Here is a 15,000-nt window from a genome sequence, read left to right as displayed (position 1 = left end):
CATAATATAGCTTTTAGCAATTAAACACAGTTTAAACCTAGTTGTTTATTATTGTAATACAATACAATATATTATATTATATTATACTATACTATATTATATTATATTATATTATATTAATAAACAACTAAACACAGTTGAAACCTAAATGTTTATTATATTAATATAATATAATATAATATAATATAATATAATATAATATAATATAATATAATATAATATAATATAATATAATATGAATTAATTTAATATAATGTAATATAACATATTATAATAGTATTTATATTATTATACACAATTAAACAGTTGAAATCTAGTTGTTTATTAATATAATACACAATATAATAATATATTATAATATAATATAATGTATAATAGTTTTTTTGCAACTAAAACCTAATTGTTTATTATAATATTATAATATAATTTATAATATGATATAATATAATATAATATAATATAATATAATATAATATAATATAATATAATATAATATAATATAATATGAATTAATTTAATATAATGTAATATAATACAATAATTTTTTAGCAATTAAACACAGTTGAAACCTAGATGTTTATTAATATAATATAATATAATATAGTAATTTGATATAGTAATACATTATAGTAATAGAATATAACTAACATAATATAGCTTTTAGCAATTAAACACAGTTTAAACCTAGTTGTTTATTATTGTAATACAATACAATACAATATATTATATTATATTATATTATATTATATTATATTATATTATATTATATTATATTATATTATATTAATAAACAACTAAACACAGTTGAAACCTAAATGTTTATTATATTAATATAATATAATATAATATAATATAATATAATATAATATAATATAATATAATATAATATAATATAATATAATATAATATAATATGAATTAATTTAATATAATGTAATATAACACATTATAATAGTATTTATATTATTATACACAATTAAACAGTTGAAATCTAGTTGTTTATTAATATAATACACAATATAATAATATATTATAATATAATATAATGTATAATAGTTTTTTTGCAACTAAAACCTAATTGTTTATTATAATATTATAATATAATTTATAATATGATATAATATAATATAATATAATATAATATAATATAATATAATATAATATGAATTAATTTAATATAATGTAATATAATACAATAATTTTTTAGCAATTAAACACAGTTGAAACCTAGATGTTTATTAATATAATATAATATAGTAATTTGATATAGTAATACATTATAGTTATAGAATATAACTAACATAATATAGCTTTTAGCAATTAAACACAGTTTAAACCTAGTTGTTTATTATTGTAATACAATACAATATATTATATTATATTATATTATATTATATTATATTATATTATATTATATTATATTATATTATATTATATTATATTATATTATATTAATAAACAACTAAACACAGTTGAAACCTAAATGTTTATTATAATAATATAATATAATATGAATTAATTTAATATAATGTAATATAACACATTATAATAGTATTTATATTATTATACACAATTAAACAGTTGAAATCTAGTTGTTTATTAATATAATACATAATATAATAATATATTATAATATAATATAATGTATAATAGTTTTTTTGCAACTAAAACCTAATTGTTTATTATAATTTATAATATAATATAATATAATATAATATAGTATAGTATAGTATAGTATAATATAATATAATATAATATAATATAATATAATATAATATAATATAATATAATATAATATAATATAATATAATGTAATGTAATGTAATATATTGTATTACATTAATAAACAACTAGGTTTTAACTGTGTTTAATTGCTAAAAGCTATATTATGTTAGTTATATCCTATCACTATAATGTATTACTATATCAAATTACTGTATTATATTATTTTAATAAACATCTAGGTTTCAACTGTGTTTAATTGCTAAAAAATTATTGTATTATATTACATTATATTAAATTAATTCATATTATATTATATTATAATTTAGTAATAAACAACTAAACACAGTTGAAACCTAACTGTTGATTATAATAATATAATATAATATAACATAATATAATATAATATAATATAATATAATATAATATAATATAATATAATATAATATAATATAATATAATATAATATAATATAATATACACATTCGCTAAAATGGTGTACATTACAATGGTGTACATTACATCAGTTTTAGATACATTCAGGTTATATAAATTATTTTAGGCTCCAGTCTTCCGGTTGTTGTTTTATTTTTAATTTAATAAAGTAATTATAAAAACTTTTTTTCACATTATGATAATGGTAATTTTGAAGGAAGGTGTCGCTAAATGTGATTATAAAAATTGAGTAAAATATATCCTTGCCATTTTTTAGTTTTGACATCGTGGAAAGTCTCATTTAAAACCCCAATAAATAGTGGCACAGTCAATTACTTTCTGGAGGGAGGGGCTTATAATAAAAGCGTGGCCTCCTGAAAGAACCAAGGCGGAGCGAGGTGCGTGGATGAAGAAGGCAGGAGGAGACTTACATTTCAGGATCACTGGAGAGAGTGATAAGAGCTGGAACAACTCTCTGAGCTACTAGCGTTTCATTCACCCCCTTCACCAACAGCTGATTGGTCAGAGCAGGGGTGATGTCACACAGGATGCATGGAAAGAGCGAGCACAGTGTCATGAACACCGCAGAGAGAAAGAGAGAGAGGAACAAAAGAACACAAAAAACGGTAACAAACTAAAAAACAATGCAGACATACAACGGAAAAAATAAAACATGACGAAAGCCCAAAGTGGCACTACACATATTAATTACAGCCCCCACTGCAAAATCATTGAGACACTTGTAAAATTCAATGATATCAAGAACTTGTTATTTGTTGATTCTTTTTAATGTTTTATTTTTAAATGACAAAAGTACAAAGAAAAGATTTCCAGTGTTTTGTATACATACAATGCATTTTGTAACTATAAACTAATTTTGATGGCTTCAACACACACATAAAAATATATATATCAGGGCTCGACAATAAGGTCTGGGGCCTGCATGCGAGACGCTCTGGACAGTAGACAGGATCATTACTGTGCTGCCTTGTAATTAAAGTTTCATTTGGCTTTGACTGTTTGTCAATTGTGTGAAAATAGGGGACTTTTCACACCTACACTTTTGTTTCGGAATCTGTCTTGTTTGCCCCACTAACTCAGTTCATTTGGCATATGTGAATCCAGCAACTGCGCTCTGATCTGTGCCGAAACTGCCTGAATAAGGTGGTCTTGGCTCGATTGAAACAAACTCTGGAGCGGATCGATTGTAGTGAAAAAGCAAACCATTCAACGAACTAACGAATCAGGCTAAATCAGTGTATTATGGTTGTGTGAAGAGAGAAATATGAATAGGGCTGGATGTCATTCCTAATGGTAAATGTGCGTTTCATGTCGAATACGAAAGTAAAAACATGCTGAAATACTAAAGCTATTTTTTCGTTAAGAAAACTAATATTTTTCGTATTTTAATCTTATAATATTTTGTATTAGGACTATTATTTTGTTAGTTTCTGAACCTCGAGACATCTCGAAAGAACGCAGTTTCACTTCATCTGTTATTTTTCTCTATAATTTAAGCCTATAATGCATAATTTCTGCCAACATTTTTTAATATATTGATTATTCAATAGATAGATTTTTACAAAACTTGACAATTGAAATGAGGCTATGAGAAAGTCTTATATATAAATACATACATACATATATACACACATACATACATACACACACATTTTTTGTATAATTTAGTTACATCACAATTGTATTTTTTTAAATTGTCAGTTGTATTTAAAGAGACGTTATGCTAAAGTTACGTTTGGCTTATTTTTACTTTTGGCCTATTTTGGCTTTTTTTTATTTGGTGGGGCCAGTGAAAATTTTGGCAGGGCAAGTAAAATCTGAACCACTGGCCCAATTCACATTTTTATTTGCCCTGCTAAAATTCTGCCAATTGGGCCAGTAGAAAAATCCTTAGCGTTGAACCAGGGGCGTTGCTAGACCCAATTTACCGGGGCAAGTTATGATTAACTTCACATGCAAGTGTATTTATTAAGAGTGGTAATTCCGAAATAAAGACGTTACTCTCTATGTGCAACCGAACCAACGCTGGTGAAGGCAATGTAATCAAAAAGCAAGCTGACGCATCTCAGCGTGTGCGCAGAGAACCCACACGCCTCTCGCATGCGCTGCTCTTCTGCCGATGTGAGTCCCGGTAGTTAACATGCGCGCCAAAAAAGCAGGCTACTTGCTGCTCACGCGCCGCTCATGCGTTGTAAAACTGGCGTAACAGCCTTTTTTGTTTTGCAAGTCGAAAAGACTAAAGTTTAAACAATATGATGGTGATCTTACTAAGCATGCCTCCTGATAGATTTTTTGTGTGAAGCAAAAAGGAGGGATGACGAGTCAGGGAGGTAAGACTAAATAAACCTAATTCTCTGCCATGTGTCAAGTCTTTTTTATATTTTATTAAATTGTCTATAGAATTTCATTCAAATGAAATTAATATTCATGCAAAAGATTTCTTAAATGATCTTAGCATATCACTCTAGTTGTGTCTTAACATTGTTTTCCAGTTACATTTAAGATTATTTAGAATAATAATTGTATAATAACAAGAATACTTTTATTTATAATAAATAAATAAATAAATAAATAAATAAATAAATATATATATATATATATATATATATATATATATATATATATATATATATATATATATATATATATATATATATATATATATATATATATATATATATATATATATATATATATATATATATATATAATTTATTTATTGAAGGGGGAGTGGTGGAAGGGGGTGCGTGCCCCAGTAGAGCTTTGTGTCTAGCAACGCCCCTGCGTTGAACCCTGCACATATAGGCAGTTGAAGTGGTAATACGAGTGATTTAATGACAACCACACTGTTAAGCAACAAATGTTATATCATGTAAGATTGGACAAAAATTTTGTTTGTAAAACTAAATGAAAATTACTATCCTGATTATCCTCAATTCCCAAACAAATAAGCTTTGTAATTAAAAGAAAAATTAGTACATTTTCATTACTGTGCCGAATGGTTCTAAGAACGGTCAGAAATGGTTCAATTTGCATTTCTATGTGAGCCTGGAATGGCGCGACATGGTTGCAAACCATTTTCAGTACGAAATTCTAGGCATGGTTAAACAACCATGCTGAACTGGTAAAATGTGTGAGTGTAGCATCACCACTCTGTTGCCTGGCAACCATTTTTTTTTCGATATCTGACTAAACAGAAGCGTGCTATTTATTATGTTAGGTTATTATTATAACATTGCAAAGAAAGGAGGAGTCCTAAAACAGAAATATCCGATCATGATCCCTATCTCCGTTTACATTACATTTGTGATATCAAAGGTAATGACTGGCACATTTGTATTACAAATTAAACCGCACCCATGCTGATTGGCCTGGACCAGCACAGAATAGAACAGTTAACAAAAAAAAAACATTTGGCCCGATGAAAATCGACAATTGATGTGACTTATGTCACCGAACTCTAAATTTCTATACATTTACAGAAAACTATTTATGTGGGCAGAGTGAAGACATTGGAAATCTTTGCTTTGTACTTTTGTCAGATAAAGTTATATATACAAAAATCACTTGATTTTATTGCATTTTCTTTACAAAATGTCCCAACTCTTTTGTAATTGGGGCTGTAAACAAAAATAAAGACTAAAGAGGCCAGGCAAATTTAACTAAAGCTATGACCACAGATGAAGAGAAGGGGGTTTTTCTCACAAGGAAGAGTTTATTAACACTCCTCGAACCTTCAAAACAGATTCATACGGGGTGGGGAGGATGAAATGTAGGGGTTTGTTACATAATTTTCAAATGGCAATAGCAAGCGTGCTGTGGTGCAAAAGACACACGGATGCTTTAAAGCTGCAACGACTTCAAATACAGGTAAACATTCAGTGATTTGACAAGTAACAGGAAAGACAAGGCGCAAAGGGGGCCCTAGAGGGAGTGTGGAGAGGTCTGAAAATACATTTTTATCACCTCAAACTAGATAACAGCACTTTAAAAACATCGTATTTCAGCTAAAAATAAGCACTAGATGAAAAACTAATCATTTGACTGGCCTGAATGAAGATAAAGGCTTTAAACTTAAAGGATAGTTCACCCCAAAACGTGAAAGAAAGACTTTTGTGAGCGCACTATTGCTAAGCCTGTGAATTAAAGATAATAATGTTGTAAATAACATTAAGTTTCTTTCACAGTGCAATTGTTTGGCTTCATAACACCTTAATGTATCATCAAGAACCACAGGTTTTAAATACTAAATTAATTTATATGTTTTTTTGACTCTCAAAGTGCATTTACTTGGATTTTCAAAACCACTAAGAACCACACAAAACAATTAGGTTGTCCCAAAAAAACTTAAGAATTGTGATGTTTAAAGTAGCAAAAATATTTTTTGAGTGTATTTGATTTCCATTCATATCAATAGTTTTTAATTATGTTTTTAAATTCATACTGTTGATGTTTATTGATAGTTATATATATTAAGATTGTTTTTAATTTACAAAGAAATATTAATGCAATTTTATGTAATTAATTGTAATTAGCTACAATGGCAATTTTAATAATGAATTGAAGTTAATTATGTTTCCTAACATAACATATCCATTTATTTATATATCTTTATTTCAGTTAAATAGATAGTATCACCCAAACACAACAGTTACCACATCATTTATTCTCTCTCAACTTATGTGAATTTCTTTCTTCTGTTAAACACAAAAGAAGATATTTTGAAGAATGCTGGTTGCTGGCACCCACCGACTCCAATAGTAGGGGAGAAATTACTTTGGAAGTCTATAGGAGTCAGCAACCAGCAATTTTTTCAAAATATCTTCTTTTGTGTTTAACAGAAGAAAGAAACTCTTATAGATCTTGAACAAGTGAAAATGGAGTAAATGATGAAAGAACATTCATTTTTGGGTGAACTATACCTTTAAGGTTGTATCTATTGTATCCAATTAGAAAATATAGATGTAGTCGGCACAAAAATTCATAACACGTTTTTATCTAACAACAAATTCTGCTTCAATCCATATCTGTTGGCATTTACAACTTAAATAACAACATTCTTCCTGCTGAAAAAAAGACCTGCCCCTTATCAGACACACACAAAAAAAAGTCATTCACCTTCAGGGTTGAAGCTTTTACTAATTAAAAGCTAGTAATTGAATATTATAACCTCAATAGATAAATATGACCTGGCAAAAATGCCATTGGGTTCATTCTAAAGTGATTGATCAGAAGAACTGCTATGGACATTTTAATAGTTATAAAATTCCGGCTAGCTCTAGTATTAATATTCTACTGGGTAAAAAAATGAGTTAAAGGTCAAACTCCAATTTATGGGTGAACTATCCCTTTAAAGGCGCTTAAAGTATTTATTAACTATATATAAACATAATGTCAATGTTTTGAAGCCTGAACTGGAATCAGTGCTTACCTCAAACATGCGTGCAGCAGTGCAGCGGACCAGTGCAGATGTATGGACCACTCCATACCACAGCACTGTCAGGAGCAGCTCATGATACGCCGGGTTTGCCCTGCAGACAGGAAGTAACGGGTAATCACAAAATGACAGTTGATCAACCTACTAAACCTGATCTTCTTGTACGTATAAGATTGCCATTAGTGTGAAACGTCTGGCGCATTAGACGGTGGATTGAATTTGGGAGTGATGCAACGTCAGGGCATGTTATTTCTTATATTTGCCATTATTTTAAACAATTATTGCAGGTTTGTGCAGGAATGGTGTGTGTTGTTGACAGAACTGTTACCTAATATACTGTGCCAGAGTTTTACAGATTGACTGTAAATGTAAACAGTTTTATGAGAGTTATGCATTTCAATTTTTAAATTTAATAAATATTTGTGAATTTTAAATTTATAACAACAATAATAGTTCATAAAATTTTTTATATATTTTTATTTTGTGATTACTTAGTTTTTACTTTATGTTAGGCAGTATTGCCATATTGCCAAATGAAGCTTTAAAATTGTAACAATGACTTGATAAATAACGTTTGCTAGTTAAAGCGTTTCATTTTATTTACTTTATTGTTCTACAATGTCCAGCTATTACTGCAAATTGAAACTTGAAAATTAAAAAAAAAGCTTTAATAAGCTTAGGTTTATTTTATTTCAGGCAGTTGTCAAAAAACAAACAAACAAACAAACAATTGAACAAGTTTAAATTAACAAGTCAAAAACTAAAAACAAAAAATAAACATAATTGTAAAAAAAAAGTAAAAAAAAAATAAAATAAAAAATATATATATTTTTTTAAAAATCAAAAATGTAAAACTAAGGCAGGCCATTAATAAAAATAATAAATTACTCAGTAATACTGACAATAGCTTAAAAATATAAAAAAACATTTATATATCAAAATACAAAAAAAATGATGCAATACATAATATTCATAAAGACTTTAAAAACTAAATCATCCTTAAACATTATTTTAAATGTATTAACTTCATTGCACATTTATGTAAAAACAGTTCAATAATTAATTAAAAGAATTCAACTAAATATGAAAATTCTGTCATCATTTACTCACTCTCCACATAAATGTTTGGAAGCACTTGAGGGTCAGTAAATAGTGAGTAAATGTTCATCTTTGGATGAACTATCCCTTTAAATGGTTAATGTTAATAATAATAATAATAATAATAAAGTAGTAAATAAATATAAAGTAGCTATAAGAAATACATATTTAAATTAATAAAAATATATTGTTCTGCAAAGTATCTTTAGTGATTTCTTTTGATTTGCATATATTCAAATTTACTGCACCGAAAGTCATCTATTAACTCTTTTTTTATTTGTCCTTTCTGGAGCTTGACAGCCTCAGGCTACAGTAAAACATCTCCTTACGCATTCCATGCAAGAAATAAAGTCATACAAGCTTTGAAGATCATGAGGGTGAGTAAATTATTACAATTAGAAGATCTTAGTGACCTACAGTTAGGTCCATAAATATTTGGACATCGACACAATTGTTTGGCTCTATACAACAACACAATGGATAAATGAATCGTTTAAATGAAACGAACAAGATGTGCTTTAACTGCAGACTGTCAGCTTTAATTTGAGGCTATTTACATCCAAATCAGGTGACCGCTGCAGGAATTGCAACAGTTCGCATATGTGCCTCCCACTTGTTAAGGGTCCAAATAGACTGTATGCCTTTTAAATGATCAAATTAATAAGTTCCCCTAAACGATGCACATTTCCTTACCATTTTTATTCACAGAAATGATTCTAAACATTTATCAATTTCTTCTGTTGAACACAAAATAAGATATTCTGAAGAACGTTGGGAAAAACTGCCAAACAGGATGTCAACACAAAAAAAACAAGCAAATGTGGCATCATTGTGTAGTTTTTAAAGATAGTTTTACTTACAAAAACATTATAGTATCCGCAGATATTGTCAAACAACATGGATGACTTTGATTATTTTTTTTTTTTCAAACAATTGGTTTAAATGTCAAATGTGATGTGGCAAGCTTTAGGGCTGAACTCTAGTTTCTCTCTGTTTTGTTCTCAGTGTTTGCTTTATATAAATTACAGATGGTTCCCGAGGTCAAAAAATGTATAACGAATTAAGATATGTAAATTTGTGTATATTTTTACAAACAAAACAATGAAAGAAAACCTGTCAAATTAGCGAAAAAGAAAATCCCAAATCCTGCAGAGACCATGGATTAAAGTAAAAAATTTGTTTTTCAGACCGCATTCCTTTAATGAACAGATAACAGAGAAAATAATAATATTGCCAGTTTGTATATTTTAAACAAGTATTATTAACTTATATGTTTCAAAAAGTGTGCTATCTGAAAAAAATAGTTGAAACCAGGGCTTGACATTAACACTCGCAGGTAGATTTCAGCTGTGACGGGTTAGACAGACACCCTCAATATGCCGCTTTTTATAAAAAATATTTTTTAAGTCACCAGAGCTGCCTTGTCCCTGAAGATTATAATTTTAGTTTAGGACCGTTTGTTAATATGTGCGCAAATGTGATTTTAGAACCGAGAAGCAGCACGATTGATAACTGTTCACGTGAGCAAAAGAAAGTAGGTGAATACCGAATAAGAGGATGATCGGGCGCATGGTGAGACACAGGCGATACTCGCTCACTGCTACTGTGAGCGAGGCACAGCTGATGTGAAGCGCGCGAGTGTTTAAAATGTCCCGTTTCCTTGTGCAAAACAACCATGCCTGGAAACGCAACTGGTGCGATCGTTTCTCTTTAAAATAGATTGGAAAAAAAGCCGTGCTCGTGCACCCACAGTTTCAAGTTTCAGTTTCAACAGATCTCCAGATTTTTTATATGCAGCGGCGGTTACCGCTTTCGCCTTTATCATTATTTGAACAGCTTATTAATGAGGCTAATGTTAACCGTGTGCGCTTGATCATCCTTTCACTATCGCACACAGAATGCTTTTAACCTGCTTTCTTTTGCTTAGAGTTATTTTTGTTTTTAAGGTTTAATTATCATCCATTAAAATAACATTGCTTTAATAGAAGATTAACTATATCTATTATCTATAGTTACCTGGTGATCTTGGGACTTTTAGCCTAGGCAAACTACTGTGCATAGTTTTAAATAAATAAGAATAATTTTTTTAAATGTCAAACATTTTTGTTGAATAAAAAGTGCATGTATACAGCAATATTTAGCTTGTTTTGACACATTTTTCAATTCAAATTGTGGCAAGGAAATAATTAGTTTTGTATGGCCAGAGAAAAAAAAAGAATGTAAATAATTAATGTTAAGCCCTAAAAAGTCATGTGAAATAATTAAAAAAAATTAAAGAGGCATGTAGACATAACACATAATTTAAATCAAGTCATTTTAGCATGCCTAGGTCAAATTTACGCATATAAAATCTATTTTCCCAACAACAAAATTGTAGCTAGTGAAAATGGCGAGTGGCTAGTGACGTCGGAAAACTACTAGCCACAGTGACTGGTGATCAAAAAAGTTAATGTCAAGCCCTGGTTGCAACTATTAGATGGAACACATTTAGATGCAACACATTTAACATGCTGGAGTCACACAGATGCACACAGTTGAGGTATATATTTGGACATGTTTGTGTAATTCTATTAAACTATCAATCCATTAAACATGTTGAATAATTCCCAAACCATTAAATATGGTATTATAGATGTTGTGTTCAGGCATTCATGAAAAAATAAACCATAAAAAAAAAAAAACAACAACAACAACATATAAATAATTCTTAAAATGGCGTGAAGGGGGCAATTTTTCCTCATGAGCAGGAATGGAAAACCCGGAGTAGATCCTAAGTGGAGCGAAACGTGCGTTGGCTGCAAATTTATTTATTATTTATTTAATATTTAAGATATTTATTACAAGAATAACCCAGCAACTGACATAAATCCATCATAGACTCATTGCTATTAACATAAATCTGTCCTAGCAATGAAAAGTTTATCATTAGCCATTTTTTTAACATTCTTGTTTTGTGTTCAACAGAGGAAAGAAACTCAAACAGGTTTAGAACAAATGAAGGTAGAGTAAATGATGACAGAATGTGCCTTTTTGGGTAAACTATCCCTTTAAATCCTATGTTCACGTCTCCAAGTAAGTCATTTGACCTAATCTTAAAGGAATTCCAGCACGAGATGAGCTCATGCAGAAAGCCACTCACCCCAGCTCTACAAATGAAGCCTTCAGACTGTCGAGAGGAGCATGGGAGAGAGATAAAGTGGTCATGACATCCTCAAGAAAGCCCACTAAGAGCTTACGGTCCTCCTCCTGTGAATAAAAGCCTCTGTTAGAAAGAAGGTCTTGTGAGTTCTGACATCATACTATATAGTAGACATATGACCACAGGCCTACCTGATTGTAGCATGTCAGGACTCCGGTTGCATAGATGGGCACCGTAGCCTTCGTAAGGATACCGTTCCCTGCGGTGGCATCTGCAAGGTATAATGCTTGTTATAAACTTATTTCTGTCATGAACAATCTCTGGATTTAGTATGGTAATGAATATGTACATGGCAATGTTGCAGCTGCTTTGAATATTATGGCAGAGCAAGTACCGAGCCATACAGCCAGTATATACACAGACAAGCTGTCTGAGAATATAACACGCTGCTGTTGCAAACATAATACATCCAGTATGTAACCCCTGTAACAGTTCTAAATACATGTGGAGCTGGGGTGTAGGAGTTATTCCGAAAATGTGGCGCAACTTAACAGCGTGAAATGACGCAGAGCATTTATTGAGGAGGAGCAAGCTCATTGGCTGCCGAGTTGACAGCAACCAATCTCCTGTGCCATGTAGTTAATGATGCAGAAGCAGATTAGGTGAACCTATCAGCCAGTGCACTCAGTTTCATGGCAGAAATTTCTCATACATAATCACAATGTGTCAGTGAAATTTGACATTCAGGCAAGACACTGCAGGCAAAAACACAGTTTATGTCAATGTAATTCATTTAGATTTTCAAAGTGTAATCATTTTTTTTTTAATGCAAATTAAACATTTGTAATAACTTTTTATTTTATCACACTTCATCAATTTGTGACTAGACTTCAGCTACAATATATCTTTCAATATATCTAGTTCTCAAAAATATGTTTATCCTCTGAACTGAACCAAAAATATCCACTTCAGCAGCACTTATACTAAACTCAGTTTTAATCATAACTACAGTGCTCAGCATTGAGTACAGCCCATTTTAAAATTAAATACTTTTATCCATTTCTCAGTGAATATAGGCAATGTATTGTGGTGCATTTGAACAAAACAGATTTATTAAACAGATATATTTATTAAAATAATATTTTAGTCACCAAACATCTTTAGAAATTGAAAGATAGATAATACAATTCAATTCAAGCAAAATAATGCAAAAAAAAAAAAAATACAACCTACAAAATTTTTACATTTTTTTGTTTCTCTTGGTTTTTCCTATTTTAAATGTGTATTTAATATTTTTCTATAACATATAAATTTGGGTGCACTAGTTTTTGAACCGCTATCGTAAGTTATTTTATATAATCTAATGTTTATGCACTAATATAATATTGTATAGCTTAATATAAAAATATGAATTTGAAAGATAGATTTGTAAGGGGTGTACTTATATATGCAGAGTACTGTATATTCTAAATGTTTTAAAGAGTGATATTTTCACACTCAATATTAATATGCCTGATTAAATACAACATTTTATTCTACAGATTGGTGTGATTTTTTTTCAGGCTGTGCACAGTATATTCTGAAGAATAGAGGAATCCCAAGATCCCTAATATAAATCCTTGACTAATATGCATGGCAAAAACGTATATTGTACTTAAATTTATACAGTGTTCAGATTTTTGTGCTAAAAAGATGAGCAAATTTACACATATTTAATTAAATAATGCCTCATTTGCACATTTGAACAAAATATACGTTTTTGGAAAACTTGCATTTCTCCAGTCAATTAACTGTGGAAGATTTGTGATAAATATTAGTTTTTATTTTTTAAAAACATATTTTTTGCATGCAGTGTCTTCTCTTAAAGGGATGGTTCACCTAAAATTTTAAATTTTCATCTGCACCAATAGCCTAGTGGTTAAGACCATCAACATATAGCACCATGGTGCTCACGGTGACCCGAGTTCGATTCCCAGCTTGAGGTCCTACAGTATGCCGTCCCTTCCCCTCTCTCTGCTTCCAATACTTTCCTGTCTGCCCCCACTATCCTATCCTAATAAAAGGTAAAAAATGAAATAAAAATAAAATAATTGTAAAAAATAAAAAATAGCATTTTCAACAAGTAGTTCTAAGCTTTCATTAATTTCATTTTATTGCTGATCACAAAATAAGATGTTCTGATAAGGAACACATTGAAATTAACATAGAAATCTTCTGTCAGCACATTATTTGAGCTTTCTTGACTTTCCTTATCCGGTGAGCATGTGCAGTAAAGCCTAGGTAAGTACATGCATGTGAGCGGAATACCTCACAGAGAAGAATATTAGGTATTTTAAATTTTAACCACGATGTTCACTCAAGCTAGTTGCAAACCACACAACGCCCTTGCACAGCTATTGAAATGAATGGGTTTCATAGTGCAGCGCTTTTCACGTCTGGTGCCTTTTCCACTTTTTTCAGCTCATATTTCAATTTTTGTCTGATAATTGCTGGAAGCAAATAAATAAATAAATAAATAATAATAAAAAAAGTGCATCCCTAATTCTTCAGGAAAACACATCCACTGGCATCCACAGTAGGAGCAAAAAATTGCATGAGCTTTCTTCAGCATATTTTCCATTTTTTCCTGTTGTGTTCAACCGAAAAAAGAAACTCAAACAGGTTTGGAACAAGTGGAGAAAGAGTAAATGATGACAGAATTGTCATTTTTGGGTGAACTACCCCTTTAATTGAACACATCTGGTTTTAATTCAGCAATACTAAAATGATACAACATGCCCAGTTTTGCTGGCAGATACTTTAACCCTAGATTTTTTTTAACTCTACAAACATTCAAAGAATGAAAGAAAAAGCTCCGTTTTCAAATCCCATGAAGAGTGAAAACACATATTTGACACACAAGTCTCCTGCATGGGAAAGAGATACAGAGCGTGTGTGTGTGTGTGTGGGTTTCTCTTCCCAGTCGCTCCTCTGACAGCAGGAGTGTTATTTTTGGTTAACTGAACAGTCACTTACCCACATTCTCCTCTGATAGCCGCAGGATTTCTTGGAATTGAGGTTTTACCTTCAAAAAATGAGGGAAAAACAACACCTAAATTAGAGTAGAGCTGCTGAACGATGTAACTGAGATGGACTATTTGAAGCACAAG

General features: G+C 30.0%; 1 protein-coding gene across 8 annotated transcripts in view; it reads right to left on the bottom strand.

Annotated features, from left to right (window-relative positions):
* The window catches only part of relch (RAB11 binding and LisH domain, coiled-coil and HEAT repeat containing), a 99,110-nt gene that overhangs the window by 15,273 nt on the left and 68,837 nt on the right, over positions 1-15,000 (bottom strand). For 6 of the 8 annotated variants that reach the window (XM_056450372.1, XM_056450374.1, XM_056450379.1 and 3 more), the window contains 5 exons: positions 14,867-14,915; positions 12,043-12,122; positions 11,852-11,958; positions 7,609-7,708; positions 2,588-2,670 (listed from right to left, as the gene is read on the bottom strand). In XM_056450372.1, coding sequence (XP_056306347.1) covers positions 2,588-2,670; positions 7,609-7,708; positions 11,852-11,958; positions 12,043-12,122; positions 14,867-14,915 — 419 coding nt within the window. The remainder of the gene's footprint in view (positions 1-2,587; positions 2,671-7,608; positions 7,709-11,851; positions 11,959-12,042; positions 12,123-14,866; positions 14,916-15,000) is intronic. The other 2 variants (XM_056450373.1, XM_056450376.1) reach the window with 1 other exon arrangement.

This window comes from Danio aesculapii, chromosome 24, assembly GCF_903798145.1.
Source record: "Danio aesculapii chromosome 24, fDanAes4.1, whole genome shotgun sequence".
NCBI classification, from domain to species: Eukaryota; Metazoa; Chordata; class Actinopteri; order Cypriniformes; family Danionidae; genus Danio; species Danio aesculapii.
The sequence above is the reverse complement of the archived record's forward strand: the minus strand, read 5'-3'. Positions and strand labels throughout refer to the sequence as shown.